At 35.4% G+C, this 26,666-nt stretch overlaps 1 protein-coding gene across 2 annotated transcripts; it reads right to left on the bottom strand.

The window, feature by feature from the left end:
• Window positions 1-140: 140 nt before the first annotated feature.
• On the bottom strand, window positions 141-24,703 carry LOC125232676 (facilitated trehalose transporter Tret1-like). 2 transcript variants are annotated; one of them, XM_048138432.1, is made up of 8 exons: window positions 21,775-21,794; window positions 14,771-14,997; window positions 9,706-9,841; window positions 4,626-4,854; window positions 3,597-3,753; window positions 2,160-2,549; window positions 1,585-1,871; window positions 141-1,081 (listed from the first exon to the last, which is right to left on the bottom strand). In XM_048138432.1, the coding sequence occupies exons 2-8, from the start codon at window positions 14,834-14,836 to the stop codon at window positions 775-777; spliced, it is 1,572 nt and encodes a 523-aa protein (XP_047994389.1). In that variant the 5' UTR covers window positions 14,837-14,997; window positions 21,775-21,794; the 3' UTR covers window positions 141-774. The 2 variants fall into 2 exon arrangements, with proteins under 2 accessions (XP_047994389.1, XP_047994396.1); XM_048138439.1 differs by lacking the exons at window positions 14,771-14,997; window positions 21,775-21,794 and adding an exon at window positions 24,682-24,703.
• Between the last annotated feature and the right edge of the window lie 1,963 nt (window positions 24,704-26,666).

The following is a 26,666-nucleotide window of genomic DNA, read 5'->3' as shown; positions in this document are numbered from 1 at the left end:
TTTTACTAACAAACTTTAATTTAATCATTAGGATGAAGTCATGACAATTAAAAATACACAACTGATTGTCATGTGTGGTCTGTAAGGGGATCAACACAATATTTGTTTTTCACAATAAAACGAGGTTTTTTTTATAGAACACAGTTTTATAATTAACACAACTTTGATTAAATACTATATGTCTATACGATATAATTAGGCCTATTAGACAGTATAAAAAATACATACTTAATAATAACTTCATTCATAACAACCATAACATAGATTGTAAAGATCAAACCGGGGTATAGGTAATGGAACAGTGTATTAAGTAGTTTCGTAACCAGACATCGTAAATATTCTCTAGTATTTTCGGTGCAGCATTAGCTGGAACAGTTCGTTGGATTAATAACAGTAATGTGAACACGAATTTATCACCTAGAATATGTTTGTAAATAAATGGCAAGAATTTTACAAAAAAATCGGAGAGCCTAATTCCTAACTTCTTTATTTTTACCATGCCGCATCAAAATTGCTACAATTTTTACAATGTCTGTTCAGGTGTTCATAATAATATCGTGCAATAAAAAAGGTGCAAATGAAAACGTCACTCAGTCACAGTTAACCTAAACTTTAAACATACCCTAATCAATAATAGTTAACTCATTCAAAACATTTCATTTCATCGTAATGACATTTAACACTGTATGCCTCATACAATTTTTTGAACTAAAATGATGGTTACAGTACAATTATCCTAAAATTTCAGTTATTATTCTATCATTTTGTACATTTTCAATTGACTAGCATAGGAGCGTTAGCATCATTACTAGACTTCTTTTTGAAAGCATTGATCAAAAAGTCGTCGGCGAAAATCTTTCTATTTCCGTTATAAAAGGCTTCTATTTCTACCAATGTTTTGTTTTCTGTTTCTGGTAGGTAGAAATATAGATACATACTACCTAGGAAGCCAAGTATGGCATAAATTGTGAATGCTCCACTGAGATGAAATGCTGACTCGATGTTGTAGTTAGTCTTCGTTGCGATGAAGAGCAAGATGTAACTCAACGCTGCGGCCATGCCCGTCGCCATCCCGCGACTCCTGTGAACCGAATAAAACTTAATAAAGTATCTTCATGTTCTTCAATTCTAGGTATCATTATCGTTAATCATGCTTCTCTAAATGCAGCAAAAGGTTTTTTTTGTTATGATCTTTCATACTTATAAATCGGTTAGAAACATGATTTTAAAATAATAATCAGTGGTCGCCTATCGAAATTGGGGGGATTATTCAGAATCAATAATAAATAATATGCTACTTGCAAACTTCAGCGTAAGCAGTAGGGTCTCAGAATATTTTTTAAGCAATTATTATCATTCATCAGGTGTATTAAGTTAAACAGAACATGGATTTCTTTAAAATAATGTACGATTTGTCTAAAGCCAGACATATGAAATCAACTAACTACACAGGCGGTTTTCTGTGGTTAAACATCAAACATCGATGGTGGATTGCGATTTTAAATCCCTCCTTCTATATTTTTATAAAAGAAAGAAATACCTAAGCATTATGATAGAATTGATAGATAAATACAAAGTGCATACCTGAAAGGAAACACTTCAGACAGCACCACCCAAGGTATTCCCAGGCTAGTGAAGCACACCAGCATCATGAACAGCACTACCGGCAGCGTGTCCGCGGCCTCCGGGAATGTGTGAGGCTCATACGAGAACAGGTCCCGCGGCAGGTTGGTCCCCGCGTAAATGCTGATGAAGAGACTGCAGAGCGCTGTGGCCGACAGCGAACCGATCACCAGCTTGCGTTTACCGATTAATTTTACTATCACTGCTGATAGCAAGTTCATGACTATGAATACTGCGCCGACTAGAACCTGAAAATGAAAGGTGTATTGACAAATGACATAAGCCGATATAATAACAATTGGATTAGCAATTACTACAGGCTAAAAGGTGTGTTAAAATTAAATAATTCTTCACCTTAAATCATTGCGATAAGGTTAAGATTTCGTTAGAAATACTCTAAGGAGAATGTGATCTACTTCGATTTTCCGTGGAGTGGGCTCAGCGTAGTATATATTAATGTGAAATTTTAAATAATTTATATAATATTTAGTAAGTAAACTAAAAACGACACTTGAAAATATTATAGCACGACTTACCACTATAGTTTTCGTCTCGTACTTCATCCCTAGTGCCTTGCAGAAATTAATCATATTCGGCCTGATTGGCATGAGACCGCTAAACAGGTAGAAAAAGAAATATGCCATCACTAGGGCGAACGGTCTCATAGTCTCTTTCACGAAGAACACGTGCTTGTATTTGAGTACAATCCTCTTTATTAGGGGCGCAGTCATGTGCTCGCATGGAAGGGCCGTTTTGTTTTCTTTAAGGCATATGACACATTGGTGGATGGCGTCATTGTATTTGAGGAGCTGGTCGAACTCTTCCTTGACGCCTTCCGGCTCGCACCATCCTCGCAGACGACAGAGGGACCGCAGAGCCTCTTTCTGCCTCCCCTTGGAAAGCAGCCAGATTGGAGTTTCGGGTACCTAAAAATCAACAACATCCGAACATTACATTTGAGTCTTTAAGTTACTGTGGTAAGTGTGTTTTCACATTATGCGATCTGATATCGGATGTAGGATAGATATCCTATAAATTAAATGCTCCATATTTGATTTTTGCTTTTGTCATCCTTTCTGCATCCGATATCGGATCGGAGAGTGTGAAAACGCATTAATAGATACTCGTATTGTGGAAAATGCAAAATTCTACTCTTGTAATTCATGTTTAAGTAACTTGTATAAATCAAAACGCCTAAGTATAAGTACAAAATCAAAAATCATAAAATATTAACGCAGCATTTTTGCAGGAAGCAACACGCATAGGTGAAAGTTACATTTGTGGGAATTTTACTGATGAAGTGTTTCTGGTTTATTAGGAAAAGTTATCCCATTTTCGAAGATACATTTAAAGCATCTAATTTCTTTAATATCACCATGACAACTAAATTCCTGATTGTGTAATTTAATGTGACGAGTTATTTACGTGATTGATTAAAATGATTAATAAATCAAGGTAATCAGACGAGGTCGGGTAATTAATTTCCTAAGCACTCTCAATTGCTTATTACGCGCATCTTCATCTAAAATAAATAAATATTACATATAGGACTTCCTACACAGACGTACTGAGTCCACCGGTAAGCTCAAGAAGGCTTGTGTTGTGGGTGGGTACTCAGGCAACGATATACATAATTATATACCTAATATACTTACAAAGACTTATATGACATATACATAGAAAACATCGACGACAGGAATAAATATATTTATATTTATTTCAAATATTTTACACGGCATCACAGCATAAGCTAATACACCGAATTATTAAAGTAATTACAGAATATGAATTATACTTAAATAAACAAAACAGACAATTTACATGCAAGTGCTGGAAAGCCTATCGTCCATCTTCTCACAAATTCTCAGACACTCCGGCACACATTCGCTCGGTGCTCATTGCTCATCACCCGTACCCTTACCAGGATTCGAACCCAGACCCGCGGCTTATGTAGCAGGCAGTGAAATACTTACAAATAAGACGACGAGCATAGTGGCCAGCGGTACAGTGAGCGACACGAGTGCCGCCTGCCGCCACGGGAGCACTGTCCCAAGCAGGTACGACAGGAACATGCCGGTCGACGTGAAACTGTTGGTCAGCGTCGTCAGGATCCCTCTTACTGACGAGTCGCTGAAAATATTAAACGTTTATGTTGAAATATCTGCTTATTTCGTATGAAATGGAAGTGCCTGTAAAGACAAGTCCTTGAATATTTGGATCTAGGCTGGTATAGCACTACAAAATGTGGTACAGTCAAGTGTAAAAATATGGGTGTACACATCTTACTCAAAAATATGTGTCCGTGTATTAAGAGCGTAGTACCATATTTATGAGACGATTATTTCGATACATATTCTTGCACTTGACTATATCTAAACGCCATTACTAACGAGAATAATGCTAAACTATGGAATAAACTGTCGCCTGCGGTGTTTCCGGGCCGATACGACGTTCAAGAAAAGAGCGTACACCCATCTTAAAGGCCGGCAACGCACCTTCAACCCTTCTAGTGTTTTGGGTGTTCATGGGCGGCAGTGATAGCTTACCATCAGGCGACCTGTCTGCTCGTTTGCCTCCTGTCGCATAAAAATACACGCGTTCAGAATCATTCATGTTACGTTACTGTACGGTTCGAGTACATACGAAATACATATACTGAAGTTTACTTTAACATTTGCGAGTGTGCACGGGAAAACATCCCACTTTCTCGATCGCTATAAAGCCGCTTTATCAGTTTATTCATATGTAAAGATACAAGTAAATCTCGCCTTAATGGTAATAGACAAAGTGGGACGTTTTACTGAACACACTCACGTTTAAGAATAAGGTGCATTAGGGTTATTTAGAAAGTCGACTAATTACGAAAGTCGCATAAAAATCACCATTATTTAAATTTCCCCTTTCGTTATCTACCATAGCATTTCTGGCATTCAGAATTACCTTAATGAACCTTAGCAGAAGAAACAAACGACCTTGGAGATGTACTAGTCATAGTCACTCACCTAACTTCACCAACGTATGTAATGGAAGGAGCTTCCATAATGCCCGTGCCAATGCCCAGCAAGGCGTTAGCGATGAACAGCGAGGGCACGTTCCACGCATAGTACATGAGCAGCCACGCGATGAGGTGGGGAATGTTCACCAGGAACAGAGCCTTCTTCCGACCGAAGTGGTCGAGCAGCGGCCCGGAGAATATGCTGCCGAGCGGCTGGCAGAGGAACGCCATGCCACCTGAAAGATTTCAAATAATTACATTTAAAAAAAATCTTCGTAGGTTGGTAGATAGATTCTGAGCACTGTAAAACAATGCTGATCTGTATAATTTTTGTAATTCTTATACGTATTTATCACAGTCAACTACAACAGCTAAACAAATAAAATTTGTTGTCTTCTTTAATGGTTCATTCAGTTCGTTTATGTTAATGGAAAACTGGTCATTAACACTACCATTACCATGACATGATCAACATCATGAGTAACAATAATTTTATAAGCTAAATCAATTATAATATCGTTACTATTAGAAAAATAAAGAAATTTGCTGTTTCATTTGCAATCACATCGTAACTAACCAATATCTCAGTTGTCAATTAAAATACTATTGACCTATAAGAGCATGGACACGGTCAGTCAGTGCTCCTGACAATACCTTTATCTTTTTTTTCTACTCCCGTACTGTTATTCGTGAGTTACAAGGTCGTGCATAGAACTTAAAAACCCTACATAAAAGATGTCAGGACAAGTCTATCTAGTCTATACCCTGAAAACATTTAGTAGAAGTAGCACGATATAGCTGTTACAGTTCAGTAAATACATTGCTACCAACTTAACAAACCAATTCGCAGAGTCGAGACTCCTTCGTTTTCTGCTGCGTTCATTGGCGACGCGTCGAATCGCATTCAAATGTATGAGAACTCGATTCAACTCGGCTCGATTCGTCTTAGTGGCCAGGCTTCAAAGAACCATACCATAGACAGTTTTATTTTCATGTTTGCACTCAAACTGCATATTCAAAATGGTAGGCGGTCCACTAGATAACTAAGATGACTGAAAGTAGGTATTTGTTGATTTATAATTTTCTTTCAAAATAAGTGCTTGGTCGTAGAAAAAGTATTGTATGCAACGGTGTTTAACTGAGTCAAAAAATGCTCGTGGCGTCTTTATTAACAATTTTCGGCTTCGCCTCAAATTGTTACCCACGCCACTCACCTTTTTTGACCTCTTTTAACCACCAGTTGCATAAAATACTATACTTAACTGTCACTCTACGTAATAAGTTAGTAAACAAGGTGAAAAACAATACCCTATCAAATCTGTGTCAAGAGATGGCTGCAAATGTATTGACTTGACTACTCATTTTGAAAATAATATTACATTATTACAGTATAATAAAGAGTACTATCGTATTATTATGTAAGTAAATGTGATTGTGTTTAGTAAAACATCCCACTTTGTCGGTTACCATTAAGGCGAGATTTACTTGTTGGTATCTTATATGAATAAACTGACAAATCGGCTTTATAGCAATCGTCAAAGTGGGAACTTTTCCCGTGCACATTCACAAATATATCCATTCTCTTTCGGATACATTCTTTCCAAAACAAAGCGAATAATATTTCGTAACATGAACTAGTGATATTTATGAAGGTTTGAAATCGTATCTTCTCCTAGATACAGTGGCGTTTGGTTTCATTAGGTATAAGAGGTCTGGTCCGAAGCAGGCCAAGCGTAGAAGACACTGACATGGCTTCTCTACAGGAAGCAAACTGACACCCAATAATACTTTGCGCATTCAAACAAAATATTCGACTCGAGTTACCTAATCAATGGATAATCTGGATTAGTTTGCAGTTCAGTTTACGTTCGCATTAGGTGATCAATTTGTCGATTGGTGCAATTATTTTGAAAGACATTTTTTTAATTTAGAGCGCTCTAGTTCGTTTTCGGAAAAGTTGAGGAAAACGACGAAAAGCATTTTTTGAAATACGAGCTCTAGCAATCGGGAATCTACTACTGAATCCGTTTATCAAAATAATTTAAAAAATGGCTATTTGTAGAGAAATATTGGAAGAAATTCGTCGTATTTAAGCTGTAATAAATAACATGTATGAAAGAAAAAGTGACTAATAGCTTCAGTGCCCGAGGCTGAAAACGAATGTGTCTTAGAAATTAAATAAAACCAAGTTTAAAAAATGTAAGCCCAGCCGAATGGCATTTCTCCGACCGATTTTGTCGCGCCAATACGAGTCTCACGCGTTCGAATTCAGAAAATTGTCACGCGTTCGAATTCAGAAAATAATAATAAGCAAGTCACCGTTTTCAACCGGTATTTTAGTGACAAAATCCCGCATGCGAGATTCAAAAATCGCCCCCCAGGGGGCCGATTTTTAGGGTTCCGTAGTCAACTAGGAACCCTTATAGTTTCGCCATGTCTGTCTGTCCGTCCGTCCGTCCGTCCGTCCGTCCGTCCGTCCGTCCGTCCGTCCGTCCGTCCGTCCGTCCGTCCGTCCGTCCGTCCGCGGATAATCTCAGTAACCGTTAGCACTAGAACGCTGAAATTTGGTACCAATATGTATATCAATTACGCCAACAAAGTGCAAAAATAAAAATTGGAAAAAAATGTTTTATTAGGGTACCCCCCCTACATGTAAAGTAGGGGCTGATATTTTTTTTCATTCCAATCCCAACGTGTGATATATTGTTGGATAGGTATTTAAAAATGAATAAGGGTTTACTAAGATCGTTTTTTGATAATATTTATAATTTCGGAAATAATCGCTCCTAAAGGAAAAAAAAGTGCGTCCCCCCCTCTAACTTTTGAACCATATGTTTAAAAAATATGAAAAAAATCACAAAAGTAGAACTTTATAAAGACTTTCTAGGAAAATTGTTTTGAACTTCATAGGTTCAGTAGTTTTTGAGAAAAATACGGAAAACTACGGAACCCTATACTGATCGTGGCCCGACACGCTCTTGGCCGGTTTTTATTGAATCTCACGGCGTTCGAATTCAGAAAATTGTCACTTAAAATAGTAGGCAATTTCGGTGACAATTTTCTGAATTCGAACGCCGTGAGATTCAAAAATCGGCCCCCAGGTTCTTAGCTTTAATTTACTGTGTAAGAGGCAAGCTATTTAAGTTAACAACGATTTTGATTAGGCAAAATGTGCCCGTGTGAAGAACATACTATAGCGTCACAATTTCATGTATGTATAACCAAATACTATATAAACTCTAGAGTTAACACTTTCGCTACCAAGAACCCGACTGTCGGGCACACCGCTCGTAGAAGCGTAGCCGATTACATGGGGAAACCCGTATGTAGCGAAAATGTCGTAGCGCCGCGTAGAGCCCGGTTTCGAAAGTGTTAATACGTGCAGCTTCTGACGTTTTCCATACAATGGAGCGGCAACAATTTTACTAGCGCCATCTAGCGGTACGAGTTGTTCAAAGTAGTTTGTCAGACTTTTATTTTAGTAAATTAAAATAGAAAATGCGATTACTTGATCTACTTTAACATTTTTAGACGGAATAAAATAAAAAAATAAGAATGTGTGACTTTTTTTAATTTTATACTGTATGAACTAAATTATTTTGATCAACTCATGCCGCTAGGGGCGCTAGTATCGCATGTTGCCAACTTTGGCACCAAGCTGCACGTATTAACTCGTAGAGTTTACATAGTATTTGGTATAACTTTGCCATTTAAAACAACTCTTGCTTAGCCTGTGGTATCAACATCGTTGACAAAAGAAATTTGTCTGACCATGCTGCACGTTGTTCATGCCTTGGCATTATGGAAATTCTAGGAGCAATGCAATATTGCTAGTTTTCCTTCCTGGCGTGTTCATTGTATAATCCATAGTCCTATTCGATTTAAATAGTTCCTACTATGAATTGTTTAAATATAATATCTTTGTTTTCACAATTCAGTTAATGGACGTGAGTTTTATATTCTGAGGAATAAATGTCAACACCTATTAACTAAATTAGCGAAATTTATGACTAGATTTTATCTAAAAACCGGTCGCTGGTGATTCAAGGATGTGCAATATTTACATATCAAATTTTATGCTAGTAGTTCGATCTTTTTACCATGTAAATAATATTCTGTGTCGACCCCTTAAATGCCTATACATGCTCCATCCATATTCAATCGCAAAAGTATAAATTCCTAGCAGAAAAAAACATTCGCAAAATAATCTTTATATTAAGTAGGTAACCTCAAAGCAGATTTATTTTCTGATAAAACATAACTTATTGTTAGACTTATAAAAAAGGTAGCCTCAAAATAATATGAAATTAAAATTAAAAAACCTAAATAACTCTAAAACTAAATAACACATTACATATAAAATAAAAAAACCTACTGGAAGAGGCCTCCCCGCGCAACCCCTGGTGCAAAGGTGCCCATTACCTCGCCGCGTTACCGCGCTGAATAGCAATGGACAGCCTTTTGCAAAGAGCGTTAAAAGGAGGTAACTAAACCCAACCAAAATATTTGCCCCTAGTTGTCTAACTATGTAGTTGTATGTACACTGCTATCGTCCCTATTGTACTTAGTAACGATGGGCATAACCCTATATTTCATGTATAAAGTATTAACCTCTTCATACAAATGGCATCAAAAACATGAAAGAGTTTTATAAAAAAGTAGGTAGGTAGAATAAGTGGTAGTTTAAAATCGAGATGTATATTTAGTTGGTTATTTTGAACATTTAAGGCTTCCGAAATGCTTTTTAGGGTTCCGTACCAAAAAGGTACAACAGGATATTTTTTATTAATTTTTAATTTTTTTTTAGTCGAGATGTATATTTAGTTGGTTATTTTGAACATTTAAGGCTTCCGAAATGCTTTTTTTATTATACGAAGCATCTCGTGATCTCATCATGTAGAACGCTTGTCGGACACTTGAGCCTAAAGGAAAAAAAGTAACTTTTAAACCATATGACACAAAAGTAGAACCTTTCAGTTGCCAACAAAAATAATTCTTGAATATTATTTTAGATCTCTGCTCAAAGCTAGTTTAACCAAGAGGCGAAAAAGGAAAGACATTGAGACTGTAATGAAAATATGTCTCACCAAACCACGAGGCTTGTTTCTCGTTGATGGAGAGCCCCTCCTTGGCATCGAGCACTTCTGGCAGGACCATGGTCACGAAGCTGATGGACATGCCCAGCCCCACCAGCAGCAGGTCCAGCGCCAGACATGCTAGCACCTGGAATGGAAGTGTGTTGTCAATATAATTTACTCCACACTACTACACTATTATAATAATATTTCGTGGTGCTAAAGCCCACTTGCACCAACCACTTAACTCAGGGTTAGTGGGCTGTCATCTGTCAATTTCCATATAAAATGGTGGGTTAACCCTCGGGTTGGTGCAAGTGGCCCTAAGAAACATGAAACTGTGCTTAAGGTTTATTTTAATTTAAAGTATATGTCGCTGTTTAAAGCCTTCATATTGCTCTTGGTCAACAGGTGACTGAGGAAATCTATTACTACTTACTATGACTACTCAACTGAATCCCCAGCTGCAGTAGGAAATAAAACATCTTATTTTTGAATCTCAAAGACATCTCGCATTGCAACATTTTGGTAATGTATCGCGTGTCCTTAGTGAGAATTAGAGGGTAAAAAACTATACTGAGATTGGCTCCATGACATTTTCCCAGATTGCATATTGTTGCGCGTCACGCAAGTCGCAACTCAAACTGCAACAGGGATGGAGTAAATAAAAAGATATTTAGAAGGAAACAGGAAACTCAGGAGTAGGTTAGTTTATTTTGCGGCTTACTTAACACCTAAAAGTAATGTTCAATATCTCATGTTAGTTTTTAAATATTTTTTAAGAAAAAAAAAATCCGCCTTCCTTTGGGGTTCTGGTGATAAATAGTTTCAAATGTTGGATTATGTTATCAATTCGTATGTATATTTTTTAATGTTTGTTATTCGATATCTCCGTCATTTCTGAACCAATTTTGAAATTTGGATGATTCTGAAGTACTTACAGATGAGAATGATTATCAGAACGAAACTCTAACCAGGGGCGGCTCACTCTTCATCAGCAGTTCCACTGCACCAAATGTCACTGTTCTGGACGTAAGTGCATGCTGTTCTTATAAAAATACCAAAGTCACTATAAGTGTGCCGTTCAGATTTGAGGAGTTCCGTTCTGACCATCATCAGCAGTTCCACTGCACCAAATGTCACTGTTCTGGACGTAAGTGCATGCTGTTCTTATAAAAAACCAAAGTCACTATAAGTGTGCCGTTCAGATTTGAGGAGTTCCATTCTGACCATCATCAGGAGTTCCACTGCACCAAATGTCACTGTTCCGTACGTAAATGCATGCTGTTCCTTTAAAAACACAAAAATCACCATATGTATGCCTTTCAGATTTGAGGAGTTCCCTCGATTTCTCCAGGATCCCATCATCAGAACTGGGTTCTGAGAAAAATGGGACCAAGCTGTATGCATATACATTCAATCAAAAAAAAAAATTCAAAATCGGTCCAGTAACGACGGAGATATCGAGGAACAAACATTAAAAAAAAATACAGACGAATTGAGAACCCCTTCCCTTGAGATTTGGAAGGCGGTTAAAAAGTAGGGCTCACACAGGGTTCAAGTGGAATGGAGACGCGGAGCGAGGGCTTCGGCGTGTCCTTGCCATGGGGAATTATAAACCATAGTCCAAATATAAAATACTAGCTTTTGCCCGCGGCTTCGTACGCGTGAGAAAGAGACAAAAAGTAGCCTATGTTACTCTCCATCCCTTCAACTATCTCCACTTAAAAAATCACGTCAATTCATCGCTCCGTTTTGCCGTGAAAGACGGACAAACAAACAGACTCACACACTTTCCCATATTTATAATATATAGTTAGGATCCTACTAAAAGTAGTAGGAAAATATACATACTTAACTCTTTGATAAAATATTGAAAAGAGTATTGATTGACATGTTAATCAATAAAACAAACATGTCAAGTTAAATGTAACAAGTAAATATAATTATAGTAGGTAAATAAAGAGACGATTATAAGATCGTTAAAGAAAAATAATCAAAAAGCTTTGGACAGGTAGGGCAGGAAGGTTGGTTTGAAGACGGTTCAGGGCCGTGTCTAGTAAAGATAGGAGAATTTAGAATCAAGTGCTAACAGTGGAAATCAAAATTACAGGTTAATAAAAGGAGGTAATTAATATGGAAGACGAGAAATGTAAAGAAAAAGCACAACAAAGATATGAAAACCTGAAACAACAAGTAAAACGAAAACATCGGCACAAGGAAACGAAGTACTCCGTTCCAACCAAGGTATAAAACATATGTAATGTTTCAATATTTTGGTCGAGTGTTTGAACGCTCACGATCATCTGAGCAATACCAGACCAATGATCAAATAATGGACAATTCTGCAAAGCTATCTTTATCGGGACATGAAACCCTGTGTTTCGAATATACAAGCGGCAACCATTGCCTTTTAAAGCGTAATTAAAAGAGACCGATGACCGTTAATAGGTGTACCTATAAATACCATATTTCATCTACGAGATATAAGGACAATGAGCTTAATGGTACGAGTAACATTATACTTTCTTTTCGGCTTTTTGATTGTGATTAAATTACACAACAATTGGTATGCATCAAACATAAAACCGATTAATAACTATTAGAGGTCAATTGATAGAACCAAGGCAATGGGCCGACTCGCGACCGGTTCATCAACTGGTTGTCAGACCAAGGGCTTCTATGCCCTAATTAGGGAAGTTACGAATAACATAAACTAACAATTTAATAGGTAAAGCGAAACTTACTTAAATAAATGAATTATTTATTTTTAATTACTCATTTTTGTTTTGTTTACGGAAGTATGTGACAAGTCTAAAATAATTATTCGTATAGTTTTGTGTATTTTAGATTCATCAAAATTTTAAAATCCCGCCCAGAATAGATTTGTTACCGGATCTGTAGCTCCTAAGTATACAACTTGTGTGTAGGTATATTTCTTGTGTAAAAAGTAGATTTCTAATTTGCGACCATTAGGGCCCATTTAGACGGTACGAGAACTCGCATACGAGTTTTATTACATTGCGGTATTTGATGGCTGTGCAAAATTGTATGTACCCTCAACATCCCGCAATGTAACTAAAATCGCATACGAGTTCGCACGCCGTCTAAATCAGGTCTAATCACCGGGACGCGTACCGGTCGACGAAAAAAATCACAGGCTCACTAATAATTTTATGAAGAGCGATAGAGAGACACACCAAGATTTTTCTGTTCTCAAGCGATCGTTACCTTGGATAGTCTGACTGAGACGCGTAAAAAGAGTCCAATCGTTCATGGCTCATCGTTTACAACGTTTAATATTTGATGGAATCTTTTGTTATTTCAATAAGCACACAGATTATTAATTTTTTATGCAAGTTTTTATCATAAAAGTATCAAGATTTTATTAGCCAAGATGACAACATTTACAAGTGTGATTGCTGCGTTTACTTAACGACAAAATTCTGTGATATTTGTTTTTAGATTATTTGGAAAACCTTGTTTAATTTAATCTGGATGATGTTACAGATAATTAAGTCATATTTTGTTTTCCTGATAGTATAACTCTATTTGTTTTGAATATATATCCTTCAGTACTAGATCTAGTCGCTTCGAAGGTAAAACCAATGTTTTATTAGGCAAGAGTGGTCATCATCTGTCAATACACTGGTAAATTGAACGGAATTGATGGAGCATTGACCTCTGGACCTTCTACCATTTCACGTCTATAAACGTCCTTAGTAGATTGTACTATTAACCCATTTATGCCCATCGGGCAAATAAAGGTAAGTGGAGGAAACTGTGCGTCAGGAGGCAGAGAGGACTGCTATCGGATGGATGCAATTTGCGTGATTGTCTTCTCTTGATTATCGCTATCGTATTTATTATGTAACAAAGGTAGTTAATGAGAGTAGGTATTTTTAATACCTTTCACGTATGGCATGTATTTATATAATACTAGCGACCCGCCCCGGCTTCGCACGGGTACTATACCTACATTTAAACCTTCCTCTGGAATCACTCTCTCAATCACTCTCTATTAAAAAAACCGCATCAAAATCCGTTGCGTAGTTTTAAAGATTTAAGCATACATAGGGACATGGTGACAGAGAAAGCGACTTTGTTTTATACTATGTAGTGATGTTACTGGATTAAATAATAAAAATATTTTAATTCTTTTAAAAAGACGCTTAAAAGCATTAACGGATACAATCATTATTTTGTGCCTTAATTTTCAAATAATCTAGCAAAAGTTCTTTAACAGTTCTTATATACATAAGCTGAATTGGAATTTTACCTGATGCGTATGTATATGTTGGCATAAAACTAGTTTAATTGGAAACATTTTATATTCGTTGTAGGAAACCGCTGGCGGCCTAAGTTAAATTATTCAACACAATTGATTGCCTCCAAAAAATTTATAGCATAAATCAAGATATAAATAAACTCAGAGCTATAAAACTGACAAAACTTGTTGGTTTTTGTCAATATTAGTTTAAAAATAAGTATGCAATAACTATAAGTAGGTCAGGATAGGGTAGGGCTGAGCAGAGTGGGGTAGATATGTACGTATATTGTCTACAAAATAAATAAATAAGAAACATATATACATATATACGTTTTTTTAAATAGTTGGAACCGTACCTACCTCAATTTTGCATATCTTTTACGGTAGGTTTTAATTTTCTTTCCCTTACAAAGTTTATCTCAAAAATTATAAGTAAATATTTAGAACAATATATGCATACGTATATATGATTAATATGTAACGAAATTTAACATACAATACCTACGCATTTACTGTCCTCCGAGCCCGAAAAAAGAGCCAAACGAAGTTCCCGCTCCCCGGCTCCGCCGAGCAGAAAAATAGTATACCTACACACAACACAAGTTAACTGGAAGAGATCCCTCAAAGGGATAAGTTCGCCTTTGTACTTCACATCTCAATGTATGCTATTTTTTAATGTGTTTTTGTACATTAAAGAGTTACTACTACTACTACTACTAATACTGCTCGGCCTCGGCGGACAATAACATGTGATCTGAGAAATGTACTTAATCTAACTCTAACTATTTATTACATCTAAATACACACCTGTGAGCCGACAATCCTCGTCCTGCTGATCGGAGCTTTATTTTCCCGAATCTGCGTTTGTGTCATTTTATCGCCGTACCAACGACTACGGCTCTTCACGCCAATCTTACACACTTTCAAATTCGTCTGACTTGTTTAACTTATTCAATATGCGAATAAGTCATACTAAATATAATATACTTTATTGCACACTCCACTTGTTTACCGAACAATTACAGTAATCTAGGCTATATTTACAATAATAAATACATTTAAGGCGGGCACTTCTGACACATTTTAAAATACTTATGTCATTGATTTTAACGTGCGTTGTCTTATAATACTGATATTTACTCCAGCTTCTTTGTGGGTTTTGGTCAAACTTGTTAAATTATTTTATGACTTTATTAGTGGTCAATAAATTAATTCCGTATTTTGACGGTTGCTCTTTCCGTGACGTCCGATCGGAAAGTAACTACTACTTATTGGGATCATAATATAGTAAGATGCGCTCTACCTTTGTCCGGTTACCGGTAGGTGGAAATAAAATTTAAAGGGGACGCCTGTTGCGAGTGTCGCAAAACCGGATTGTCATAGAAACTTAGTCATTGTTTCCCATCCCTGGATATTGACATTGGTGAAAATATTTTTTTTATACTGTGTGCAGAGATGTTAAAAACCGGCCAAGAGCGTGTCGGGCCACGCTCAGTGTAGGGTTCCGTAGTTTTCCGTGTTTTTCTCAAAAACTACTGAACCTATCAAGTTCAAAACAATTTTCCTAGAAAGTCTTTATAAAGTTCTACTTTTGTAATTTTTTTCATATTTTTTAAACATATGGTTCAAAAGTTAGAGGGGGGGGGGACGCACTTTTTTTCCTTTAGGAGCGATTATTTCCGAAAATATTAATATTATCAAAAAACGTTCTTAGTAAACCCTTATTCATTTTTAAATACCTATCCAAAAATATATCACACGTTGGGTTTGGAATGAAAAAAAAAATCAACCCCCACATTACATGTAGGGGGGGTACCCTAATAAAACATTTTTTTCCATTTTTTATTTTTGCACTTTGTTGGCGTGATTGATATACATTTCAGCTTTCTAGTGCTTACGGTTACTGAGATTATCCGCGGACGGACGGACGGACGGACGGACGGACGGACGGACGGACGGACGGACGGACGGACGGACGGACGGACAGACAGACATGGCGAAACTATAAGGGTTCCTAGTTGACTACGGAACCCTAAAAATAGGTAGTGCAATGTATTTAAATACAAAAAGCAAATACTTTGGTTTTTTACCTATTTCAAATAAAAATACAAAAAAGTTTTACAAAAAGGTATTTGAAATACAAAATGCAAAATAGGTATTTTCAATATAATACCTTTATTCAAATAAAATACTTTTACATAAGGTAAAACTTTTATTTTAAAGATGTGTTTAAAACACAGAATCACCAGAGTGCCCAGAAACTCTCTATAAAATTAACACGTTAAAAAGTGAAGTCAAAAATGGACTGTCTCCATGTCTTTTACCTAATATTATAAAAACCTAATGAAAGAGTTATATTGCAATATGTATGAAATATGAAAAATCATCCTAAAATACCTAATAGTAATATTAATTAAGCATTACAGCTGTACTAAATAGAAATGCCTACAGTCATTCATTAGGTATACGAATCGATATGGATTTTCTCCGATTTTTCGATGTTCACGGTCAGGGTGCTTTGGGATCTTGCAACAAATCGCTTACTATTTATTTAACCTTAATTATTATAGGAACCACTATGTTGGCAGCACTGAAAATAAGTGTGTTATTGTAAAACATTAAATTAATCACTTCCGAACGTGTTATGGAGGTCAGTACATAACTTAGGCAGACAACGAAAAAATAGAATACGCGCTCGGTACCATCTATCTTACGCCAAAAAGTGACAAAAAGCATTTTGTATTTTGAAGTGGTAGAAAATGCAAAATACTTGTACTAAAAAGTATTTCAAATAAAATATAAAATAATTTTCGATAAAAGTATTTAAAATACTTAATACAAAATAGGTATTTTGCATTTCTATTTGAAATGCTTTTATTTCAAATAGTTAACATCTCTGACTGCGTGATGTAGTTTAATTAGGTGTAGTTGTGCTTTTAAGTTACTTATATTATTATATTTTAATTTTATGATTGTATACATATTTTATTAAAACTGGCTATTAAGTTTTATACTTAACTAGTCTTAGTTTCTATTTGGATATCATGTAATTAAATTAATATAAATATTTAATAGGAACGAAAAACGGATAGGATAATATTTAGGATTGGACTGATACTACAATATATTCATTTGAGAAGGCCCTTTAACACAATTATTATCTATAATCATAAGTCTACGTTATATAATTAGTACTTCCATCAAGGGATTTTATATCTAAAGCAAAGTAAATACTGAGAATGCGTTGTTATTCTAGTGTGTAAATAGAGATATCAAAATAAACTAATAGGGAGGAAAATGGTATCAAACATCTCGAAGATAATATGGATATAAAAGCGGATTATTTAGAGATAATAGAACGAGTGCATCTTTGATTATATTAAGGGCAATAATAAGATGGGGATAATCGCATATTACATTTTGCGTAAACTTAAGGAAAAACTTATAGATAGGGACATAGTTTGAAAAGTAACATGGAAAATTATTCGAATACTTTATAATAGACACAACTTACAACGTTGAAATCGTTTTTAGGGTTCCGTAGTCAACTGGGAACCCTTATAGTTTCGCCATGTCTGTCTGTCCGTCCGTCCGTCCGTCCGTCCGTCCGCGGATAATCTCAGTAACCGTTAGCACTAGAAAGCTGAAATTTGGTACCAATATGTATATGAATCACGCCGACAAAGTGCAAAAATAAAAAATGGAAAAAAATGTTTTATTAGGGTACCCCCCCTACATGTAAAGTGGGGGCTGAATTTTTTTTTCATTCCAACCCTAACGTGTGATATATTGTTGGATAGGTATTTAAAAATGAATAGGGGTTTGCTAAGATCGTTTTTTGATAATATTTATATTTTCGGAAATAATCGCTCCTAAAGGAAAAAAAAGTGCGTCCCCCCCCCCTCTAACTTTTGAACCATATGTTTAAAAAATATGAAAAAAATCACAAAAGTAGAACTTTATAAAGACTTTCTAGGAAAATTGTTTTGAACTTGATAGGTTCAGTAGTTTTTGAGAAAAATACGGAAAACTACGGAACCCTACACTGAGCGTGGCCCGACACGCTCTTGGCCGGTTTTTTTTTAAATGTGAAACGTTTTTTGTAACATGGAAACTTTGAGTAGGTATTCTAATACTTTAAAATTAGACACAACTTACAACTATACAAGTTGAAATCGTTTTTTTTTTAAATGTCGAGGTCTATCAGTAGGTAATACGTAAAAAAACAGCACAAGGGATATCAAATAAAAGTTTCACTTGCTATGTGATATTGTGATGTTTTAATATTATCATAGTTTTTTTAAAGAACTTAGTAATTTTACAAAACGCCCGTTTTAATGTATTTATTGATTAATTTTATCAAATATTGAGTAATTTTTGGACAGCCGGTTTAAAATAGATTTTAATTGATTTTGTGTCTACAGTCATTAACAAAAAATGTATAAAGACCACAAGTGATTATTGCATGTTAATAATGGCCAGTTGAGGTAGGCCATGCATTAATGATGACGAAATTAGCTTAACTATTCACGTGGACGTCACCTGCGTCTGTGTAGAATGGTTATGATATAGTCAAGCCCAGCGGAAGGGGAATACTAAATTTTATCTGAATCGGGTTGAACAAGAAGAGGCGATATACATTAAGACAGACGGAGTTCCTTTATAAATTTAAAATATTACGGAGATAAGGAAGCATTTGCTGTATTAAAAGTAAACATGTACGAATTTAACATCCTTACAAGTTACACTATACTTATATAGAAGAAAGACCAGAATAAAAATACTTAAGCAATAATTTTATACTTTTAAGTGTAGTATATCGTTACTATAATAATGTATTACATCTATTAAGATAAGTTTACTTTAAAAGCCTTATAAACGAAAATAGATATCAATAGCATACACTAAAGAAAAAACAAACAACTCCACCCGTGGCCGTGCCGAAAATTGAACCTGTGTGAATCGTGTGATATATATTTCAGTTTAATTTACTTAAGTATATTACATTTAGTAGATATGTGACTATAGGTACAAAAAAATCTAAAATATTAAGTGAAGTAATTTAATTCGTTCCCTAGTTTGGTTTTCTTAAATCTTGCAAAAATTCAAGTTCCAGATCCACGATCCTACGATAATATTATTGATATTGAAACTAAACTATAAAAACATGATTAAACAAGGTTGTTAAAATATGCACACGTCAACATTTAAATAAAAGTTAATAGGGTGGTGGTTTTATTCGAGCATATCATTATAATACTAGAAAATCTCGACATGTAGGTTGAAGTTGCTTGATATGTAGGTACAAAATTAGCAAACTTTGGTCGCCAATTCGACAACACGTGTAAATCAGTTGATATTTGTTCTTTGATAAAAATACTTATAAAATAATACTTATGTTTCAGTAATATAATGCGGATGCTTTTCAATACTTAAGTAATATTATTGTACTAAGAATTAAAAGTAACCATACATTTTCTTCTTCTGTATTTTTATTAGACTCCGGATTCAAAATTTAGGACTCTCTTTGTTATGCCGTTATCCACACCTATACTTTATATCAAAGGCCACCTGAACATAACAGTAAATATATATACGCTTTGGTTCATTGCATTTTTTGACCCTATTGCTAGATTTTAAAAGCTTATTTAATGAATTTAATGATATTCAGACTGATTCAATCGAATATGACAGTGACACAACACTGATGTATCCGGTCTATATCGTATCGCAAGCTCATTTATGACGTATTTTATATGTAGGTACCTAATTCAAATAACATGGTCATATAATGTAGAGTCTGGCTAATGAAAGTTGAGCCCGAAAAAACGTGGCAATTTCAAAAAAATTGGAGCTGGCAACACATTGATAACATGGTTTCTTTTTTATTATTTATAATTAATTTAGAGCACTTACTTTAATAATTTTTGTGGTGTTATTCATTATTATTTATAGATTTCGCTGTTAACTTTTACCGAAATTCGTTAAAGTGACAGTCACACTGACAGATGACAATCGATGATATGACATCCAGAGTTGCTGTTTTAAAAAAATACTGGGTTCAACTTTCATTAGCCAGACTCTACCATTAACTATTTTAAATTTCAGCAAAATTGAACTAAATCGTGTGTTGTGTATGAGTATATGCGGAAACCTTGGAACGCGGAACGCTTAATCTACTTACGACAGTAGCTATTTTTCGTACCATTAAAAACCATTAATTATGATCGGTAGCATTATGTAATGATGGCGCCAATTCAGTCATAATTAAAGTCTTTATACTAACAGGAATTCAATGTCTTACGATCTTAAATAAATTGGCCAAGTAGGCTTAAGTTAAAACAAACTAGTCCAAAAATAAATTCTGTTGACGATTTTACTTAGTACTTCAAGCAGTCAAGCTTATTAAAGTGTAGTTTGTGTTGAGTATATTTTTTTAAGATGGACTACGTATTTGAAAAGTAAAAGAGTATTTAAGTTATAGAATTATTTATTTTATATCGACAGCACAGATGTCATATATACCATAGATCAAGCAAACGTATCTACTTAGCGTGTCAAATGAACTCAGTGAAATCCACTGAGTTGTCCGTCTTTCACTGAGTTCATTCGTCGTTTCCGTTGTCTTTCTTGCAGCTTTCGGGCGTCAATTTTTGTAAGTTGAAGTCAACCAAAACATAAAAAATGCCTCGTTACGTGATATTCAATTGCAACAACACAAAAATTATGAACAATCAAGAGCCTGAGACATATTTAAAATTACAGGCAAGAATCAACTTCAGTACAAAATTTGACACGCTCGGCCCTTATACAAATATATGAATTTGTTTCTTCTATCTAAATTAAGTTCTGTGATCGACAGCTATGTTGTTCTTTCAATAACCATTGCAATCTATGTGAAATATCTTTTTCAGTACAGATGTTGTTTTTTTTACGCACTAGTGCGAGAAGTGGTTCATTATATGCCAGGTCGAAACTTCGGAGGCTCATCTGTACTGAAAAACGTCGTACGATACTCGTGCGAAAAGGAAATTCATAACTCGTGTCGATTTAAAACACTCCCTTCGGTCGTGTTTTAATTTATCGCCACTCGTTTTGAACTTCCCTTTTTTCGCACTAGTATCGTAATGTACTATTGCCTCTCGACCTAGTATTGAAACGTGACAAAACAAAAGTTTTGAAAATTGAATGTAACATACAAACTATACATACGATCTTACCAACTCCCACACGAACACACAGAGATAACTCCTAATGTAAGCTACCCCAGAACCCCAGATTCCTATATATAATACACAACTTTAAAAAGTAATCTACTATGTAGATGCCTGATTCGCTATTAGGTAATCTAGATAAAATATGTCTTTTTATATTTAACTAAGGTAGAGCTATTTACTAGGCTAGTAGTCGGCATGTAGCTTTGTTTACATTACCAGGTTAAAACCTAGTCTCTCCAAAAGGCACAATCCACAAAAAAAAACTTATAATTACCGACAAATAAACGATTCAGTCAGTGATATTTTTATATAATTATCGTTTACAGTCAGGACCTTTAAAAAATATTATGAAAAAGTTTTTACTCATAAAAACCAAAATAAGAAAACATAGTGTTATAAAATACATAAATTGTGTAAAAATATTTCCCAATAACGTCAATATCCAAGAAGAAATGAGGCTGCGGTTGCGGTTGCCTGAAAATCGGTTTCGGGGATGTCTTCCCCTTTCGTTTAAAATAAAGTGCTTAAACGACAACAAAATTGAAGCTGGTAACTTTATTTAGGTACATATAACTATTTATTAGAATTTCTTACCAAAATTCAGTTGCAAAAAGTTTTAAAGTTTTTATCTAAATGTGTCAAGAGTTCCCAAACTTTACGAACCGTATTTTATTTTAAGAGTTTAAAAAATCACTTTGTCTTATGTATTTGTATGTTTTTTTATCACGTTTATTTCCCGGACCGCGGCGGTGGTCGCGGTAGTCGCGCGGTGACTGCCGGCTACTGCTGCTCCGACCTAATTACCATCCGAAGATGAAAACTTCATTAAAACAATTAAAAAACGATGACAATTAGAACTAGGTGCTAATGTTACGAAAATTCCAGTAGTCTTTATTGGTTTGGCTAAGCATCCAGTTTTTAGTTTTATAGTTCAATAAATATTATAATAATAAGGTCATTAAAGTTCGTAATTATGATGACGTAGGTTATGCTTGTAAATATGATGACGTAGGTAATTAATTAAATGTATTGTAAAGAAATGCTTACTCTAACCTGTGCAATGGAATATATGTAGGTAGTTAGTTAGGTACCTGCCTACGAGTAAATAACGAATGGCAATATTGACATCGTGTTTATTTTTTTTGTATTAATTTTATTTATATTTAGGATAACAATTTACAACAATCAATACAAAAAAGCCAATGAAAGTCACCCATTGGTGAAATCCTCCCTACCCAAAGTTATTTAAACAAAGTATTAAAAGGGGATAATCCTGATTAGAAATTTGAACTACGAGTAATCAAAATATTTTCAATTCTTGCGTTAAGTAACTAGAATGCCTTATAGCTATGTGACCAGTAGGCCTAGCACATGATGGCCGCGGGAGTATGTCGCCGCGAGATAGATGACACGTCTTTGTCTAATTGTATTAATGACATAAGGACAGTTATCTCGACCACTGTATACTCGTACATATTACTCGTTCATATGTATGTAACATGTTCATTGACCCCTTGCCTTTACTTTGCTACTTTTTATTTTAAATAAAAGTGTTTAATTTAAATAAAACACAAAATAATAATTGATTGGCACAAAGTTTCCATAAAAGTTGTCATTGGTCATGAGAAAATCAATATAATGTGGAAATAATATATACAAATTCAATTAACTTTTACGCCATCTAACGGCAACAGTGCAGACTAAAAGAACTGGTTACTTAGGTACCTCTCCTTCTCGATGGAAACAACGTTCGCAAAGAGTACATTTGTGTTAATGTGGCTACTCAACGACAGATGGCATGTACGTACGTAATGGTATGAATTGACTGACAGTGATGCCGATGAGATGATAATCCATCACAGCCCTATCATATCACAGCTTTGCCATTTAATGTAAAATACCCTTTAATGGACGGTGATGCCATTATAGACAAAAAAAACACAAATCCTTAAAAATAAGTCCACCAATACGCACTAAGCGTTTCGTTTCAACATTTATTTTGCGAACCGCCAAGGAGTGGAATGCCCTGCCTGAGTGCTCCACCGTAGACCGCATCATCGCTTACGCTTACCATCAGGTGTGATCGTGGTCAAACGTCTACCTATTCATCAAGCGCGGATCCAGCTTCGTGCCCACTGGTAAAAATTTGTATGGCCAACCTAGGCTCCAGGGGGGGTCATGACCCCCATGCCCCCCCCCCCCCCCCCTGGATCCGCGCATGCTATTCATACTAAAAAAAAAGTATCTAAAATTAGTTTCTAAAAAACTGACGGCACTTTACCAGTAACATGAGTCATAGAGCTACTTAATTTTGAAGTTTAATTTAATTCGGTTATTTCTGAAGGATTTGGCGGTAAGATAAAAGTCATCAGTTTACTGGAAAAAATATCAGTACATATTCTTAGTAGTGTTGGTAAGAGAGTCGAGTTCATGTACAAAATATGTACCTAATTAATAAATAATCTCCAAACCAATAGCAGCAAATTATTATTAATTTGAAATCTCAGTTAGGCCCCATTCCAAATTCCAAGCAGCTAGTCCGTTGCTATCCATTTTACTTTCGAGCACAGGAAATTTATATTTTGACAACAGCTAAAAGTCATACTTATTACTGCCATACTGTCACCATAAAAAGACCTTGTCTAAAGTAATTCAAGTTGAACAAATGGCCATCTAAACCATTTTCATGCTATATACTATAGGTATACATGCTGTATAATATAGTACACGGTTGAAGATAAAAAATACTAAGTAGGTACGCCGATGTGCAGCACTTTACAAGGTTTAAAGCTTTCTAACCAAAGATGGACCGGTGTAAGTCGGCCTTTCAATCGCTCGCAGTTGTAAAGAATTCCTGGGTCAAACTAAATAAGGAAGAGGGCCCCATTGAAGACAAACTCTTTTGTGAACAGATAGCAAACAAGGTCGATAGCCGTGCGCGTACGCATCACGTGCCACGTCCACGTGCTCCCGAATCAAACCAAAGGTCCCGCCCACTCACACTCACGTGTATGCAATTGACTACCAGTCTGTCAAAATTGTTTACGAGCCAATAACAGGATGCTCTTTTTCAGCTCTGTGTCCTGGTTAACCTTGGCAAATAACTATTATTTGCATTTTGATGGTCGATACTTGATAAAAACAGTGAGACACTAAATAATACTTATATTTACATTGTTTGTCAGTGAGTCATCACATCATATCAGTCTGCCAATATCGGTGTCCGATAACTGGCTAAACTTTACATACACAGTGCGTAAACTTGCAAAGAAACACAAGATTTTTCATTTCAAAGTGATTGTGCATAATTTTATATGCACCTTTGTGAAATACCTACTTGCTGCAGTTTTGACTCTCTAGTCTTTAAAATCATGTTAAGATGATCGCATGCCATCGTCGCAGATGCAGGCAATGGATAAAATGGCAATAAGACATTTAATTAACATTATTAAATTTGTACTCGCACAAACATTATCAAAAATTATGTAATTACATACTTACATATTTTACTTCTCGTGTGTTGAAAAACTCGCCAAGTTCAGGATTCTATTCCCGACTATTCAACTATTGGAATCCATTCACTTGCTCGTTTTTCAATTCCACACTACTCGGCGCGGCGTCAAAATAAAACATTGCACCCTTGTATAACAAATAACTGTTACAATATACTTTACAGCATTAAGTTCATTATTTGCACATATTACATTAGCATTTAGTACTTAAATAAATGAGAAAAATGTAACAAAGAGTACAATAAGCACGTGGCGAACCATGTGTTGCGTTGCCTCGAGGTTCTTCCGCCTCGGAAGGGCAAAAAATTGTTGATTTGCATACAACGCTCGTGCCGGCTTATACTATACAGAAGGGCTTATAGCAAACACGGGAATTACCTACGGATAAAACGGCTCTGTCGATAAATACAGGTAGTGAGTGTAGAAAACGTAGAACCCATACTTTCTGAACATGGTTGAAAAATAAGGGGAAATAATATACCTATACATACTTACCTACTTATTTACCTATTCTGAATAATATTGAAGTAAACTATGTAGGCACAAGTGGAAACCCCAAATTGGTTCTACTAATATTGAAAGAGGATGGATTGATGGAAAGAGGTTTTTTGTCTTTCTTGTGTATATCATACCTATATAATTTAAAGACACCCAAAAATGTGTACAAAACGCGAGAACTTAATAACATAATACATTTATTAAACATTACTTATATAACATCATACATATATGTATTAAACCAAAATGTATCAAAAAAAAAATATGTTTGACCGTAGTTTACCATCTGTACCTGAGATGATCTGATTTTGCTCTCATTCATCGAAATGAGATTAAATCGGAAATTCACCAGTTATTTACGATGCGCTAACCATGCTAAATTTTAAGTTTATTCTAAGCCTAGTGACATCGATTGCAGACGTTTCTGCTAATCAGAAGTTAAAATATATACCTACTGCAATTGTTAAAGCAGGTAATATTTAGGGTCTAGATTAGCTTGACGACATAATCTTTCACTCTCCGCTGTCTTCGAAACTAGATATCCCACAATTCCCACATGGTGATCTCGTGATGCAATCGGCTCTCGTTATCAGCATGTTTCATTTCCACTTCGTCATATCCTTGATGTCATTATAAGTTTATATGACATGACTACCTACTGTAATAAGTCTTAGCATGCGTTGAAATCCTTGAACTACTTATTCAAATGCATATATGTAACTAACAGGCGATTTCTCCGTAGCTGAACATATTAAGTAACAATCATAATTATATGATCTACTAAAAGTAGCAGTGTTGGGGTGTCTATGTCAGCAAAGCATAGGACATAGGACGAATAAATAAATGCCTCAACGTTACAGTATCAAAACGTTCAGTTTGCACGTCATAAATATCACATCAAATCAACCAATTGAAATACGCCCAATCTGTAAGGCGATGAGTTCATGAATAATAATGTTACTTAACACAATTTCGGGGAACGCGCGACACGTGAGGTGCTTGTTTGTATTCAGTTGACAGTACAACGTGACTGTGTTATGCCTCACTTTAGATCTATAAAAAATACTAAGTGTCTCCTGATCAGTATCAGTAGGTAGACTTTGTTCGGAAAAAGAAGATTTGTGGATTGTATGGGACCCAATACTATCTGTGATTTCTCTCTTTCCGTACAGAGTAATAATAGACTTCACAAATGATTCAAAATAACCTATTTCAATTAAGTAGGTATTGAATCTATTTGAATTGTCTATAGGTAACATAAATTCAATCTGTCAGTTGGTTGAAAGATGCAAAATACTTGTAAGGGCCACTTGCACCAACAAAAATGGAGGGTTAACACGAGGGTTACATTGACAAATCGCAGTTTTCAGATTTTGAATTCCCCTTTTTAGGGTTCCGTAGTCAACTAGGAACCCTTATAGTTTCGCCATGTCTGTCTGTCCGTCCGTCCGTCCGTCCGTCCGTCCGTCCGTCCGT

The sequence above is a fragment of the Leguminivora glycinivorella genome, chromosome 1 (genome assembly GCF_023078275.1).
Source record: "Leguminivora glycinivorella isolate SPB_JAAS2020 chromosome 1, LegGlyc_1.1, whole genome shotgun sequence".
Lineage (NCBI taxonomy): Eukaryota > Metazoa > Arthropoda > Insecta > Lepidoptera > Tortricidae > Leguminivora > Leguminivora glycinivorella.
Note: the sequence above shows the minus strand (reverse complement) of the source record. Positions and strands in the feature narration are given on the sequence as shown.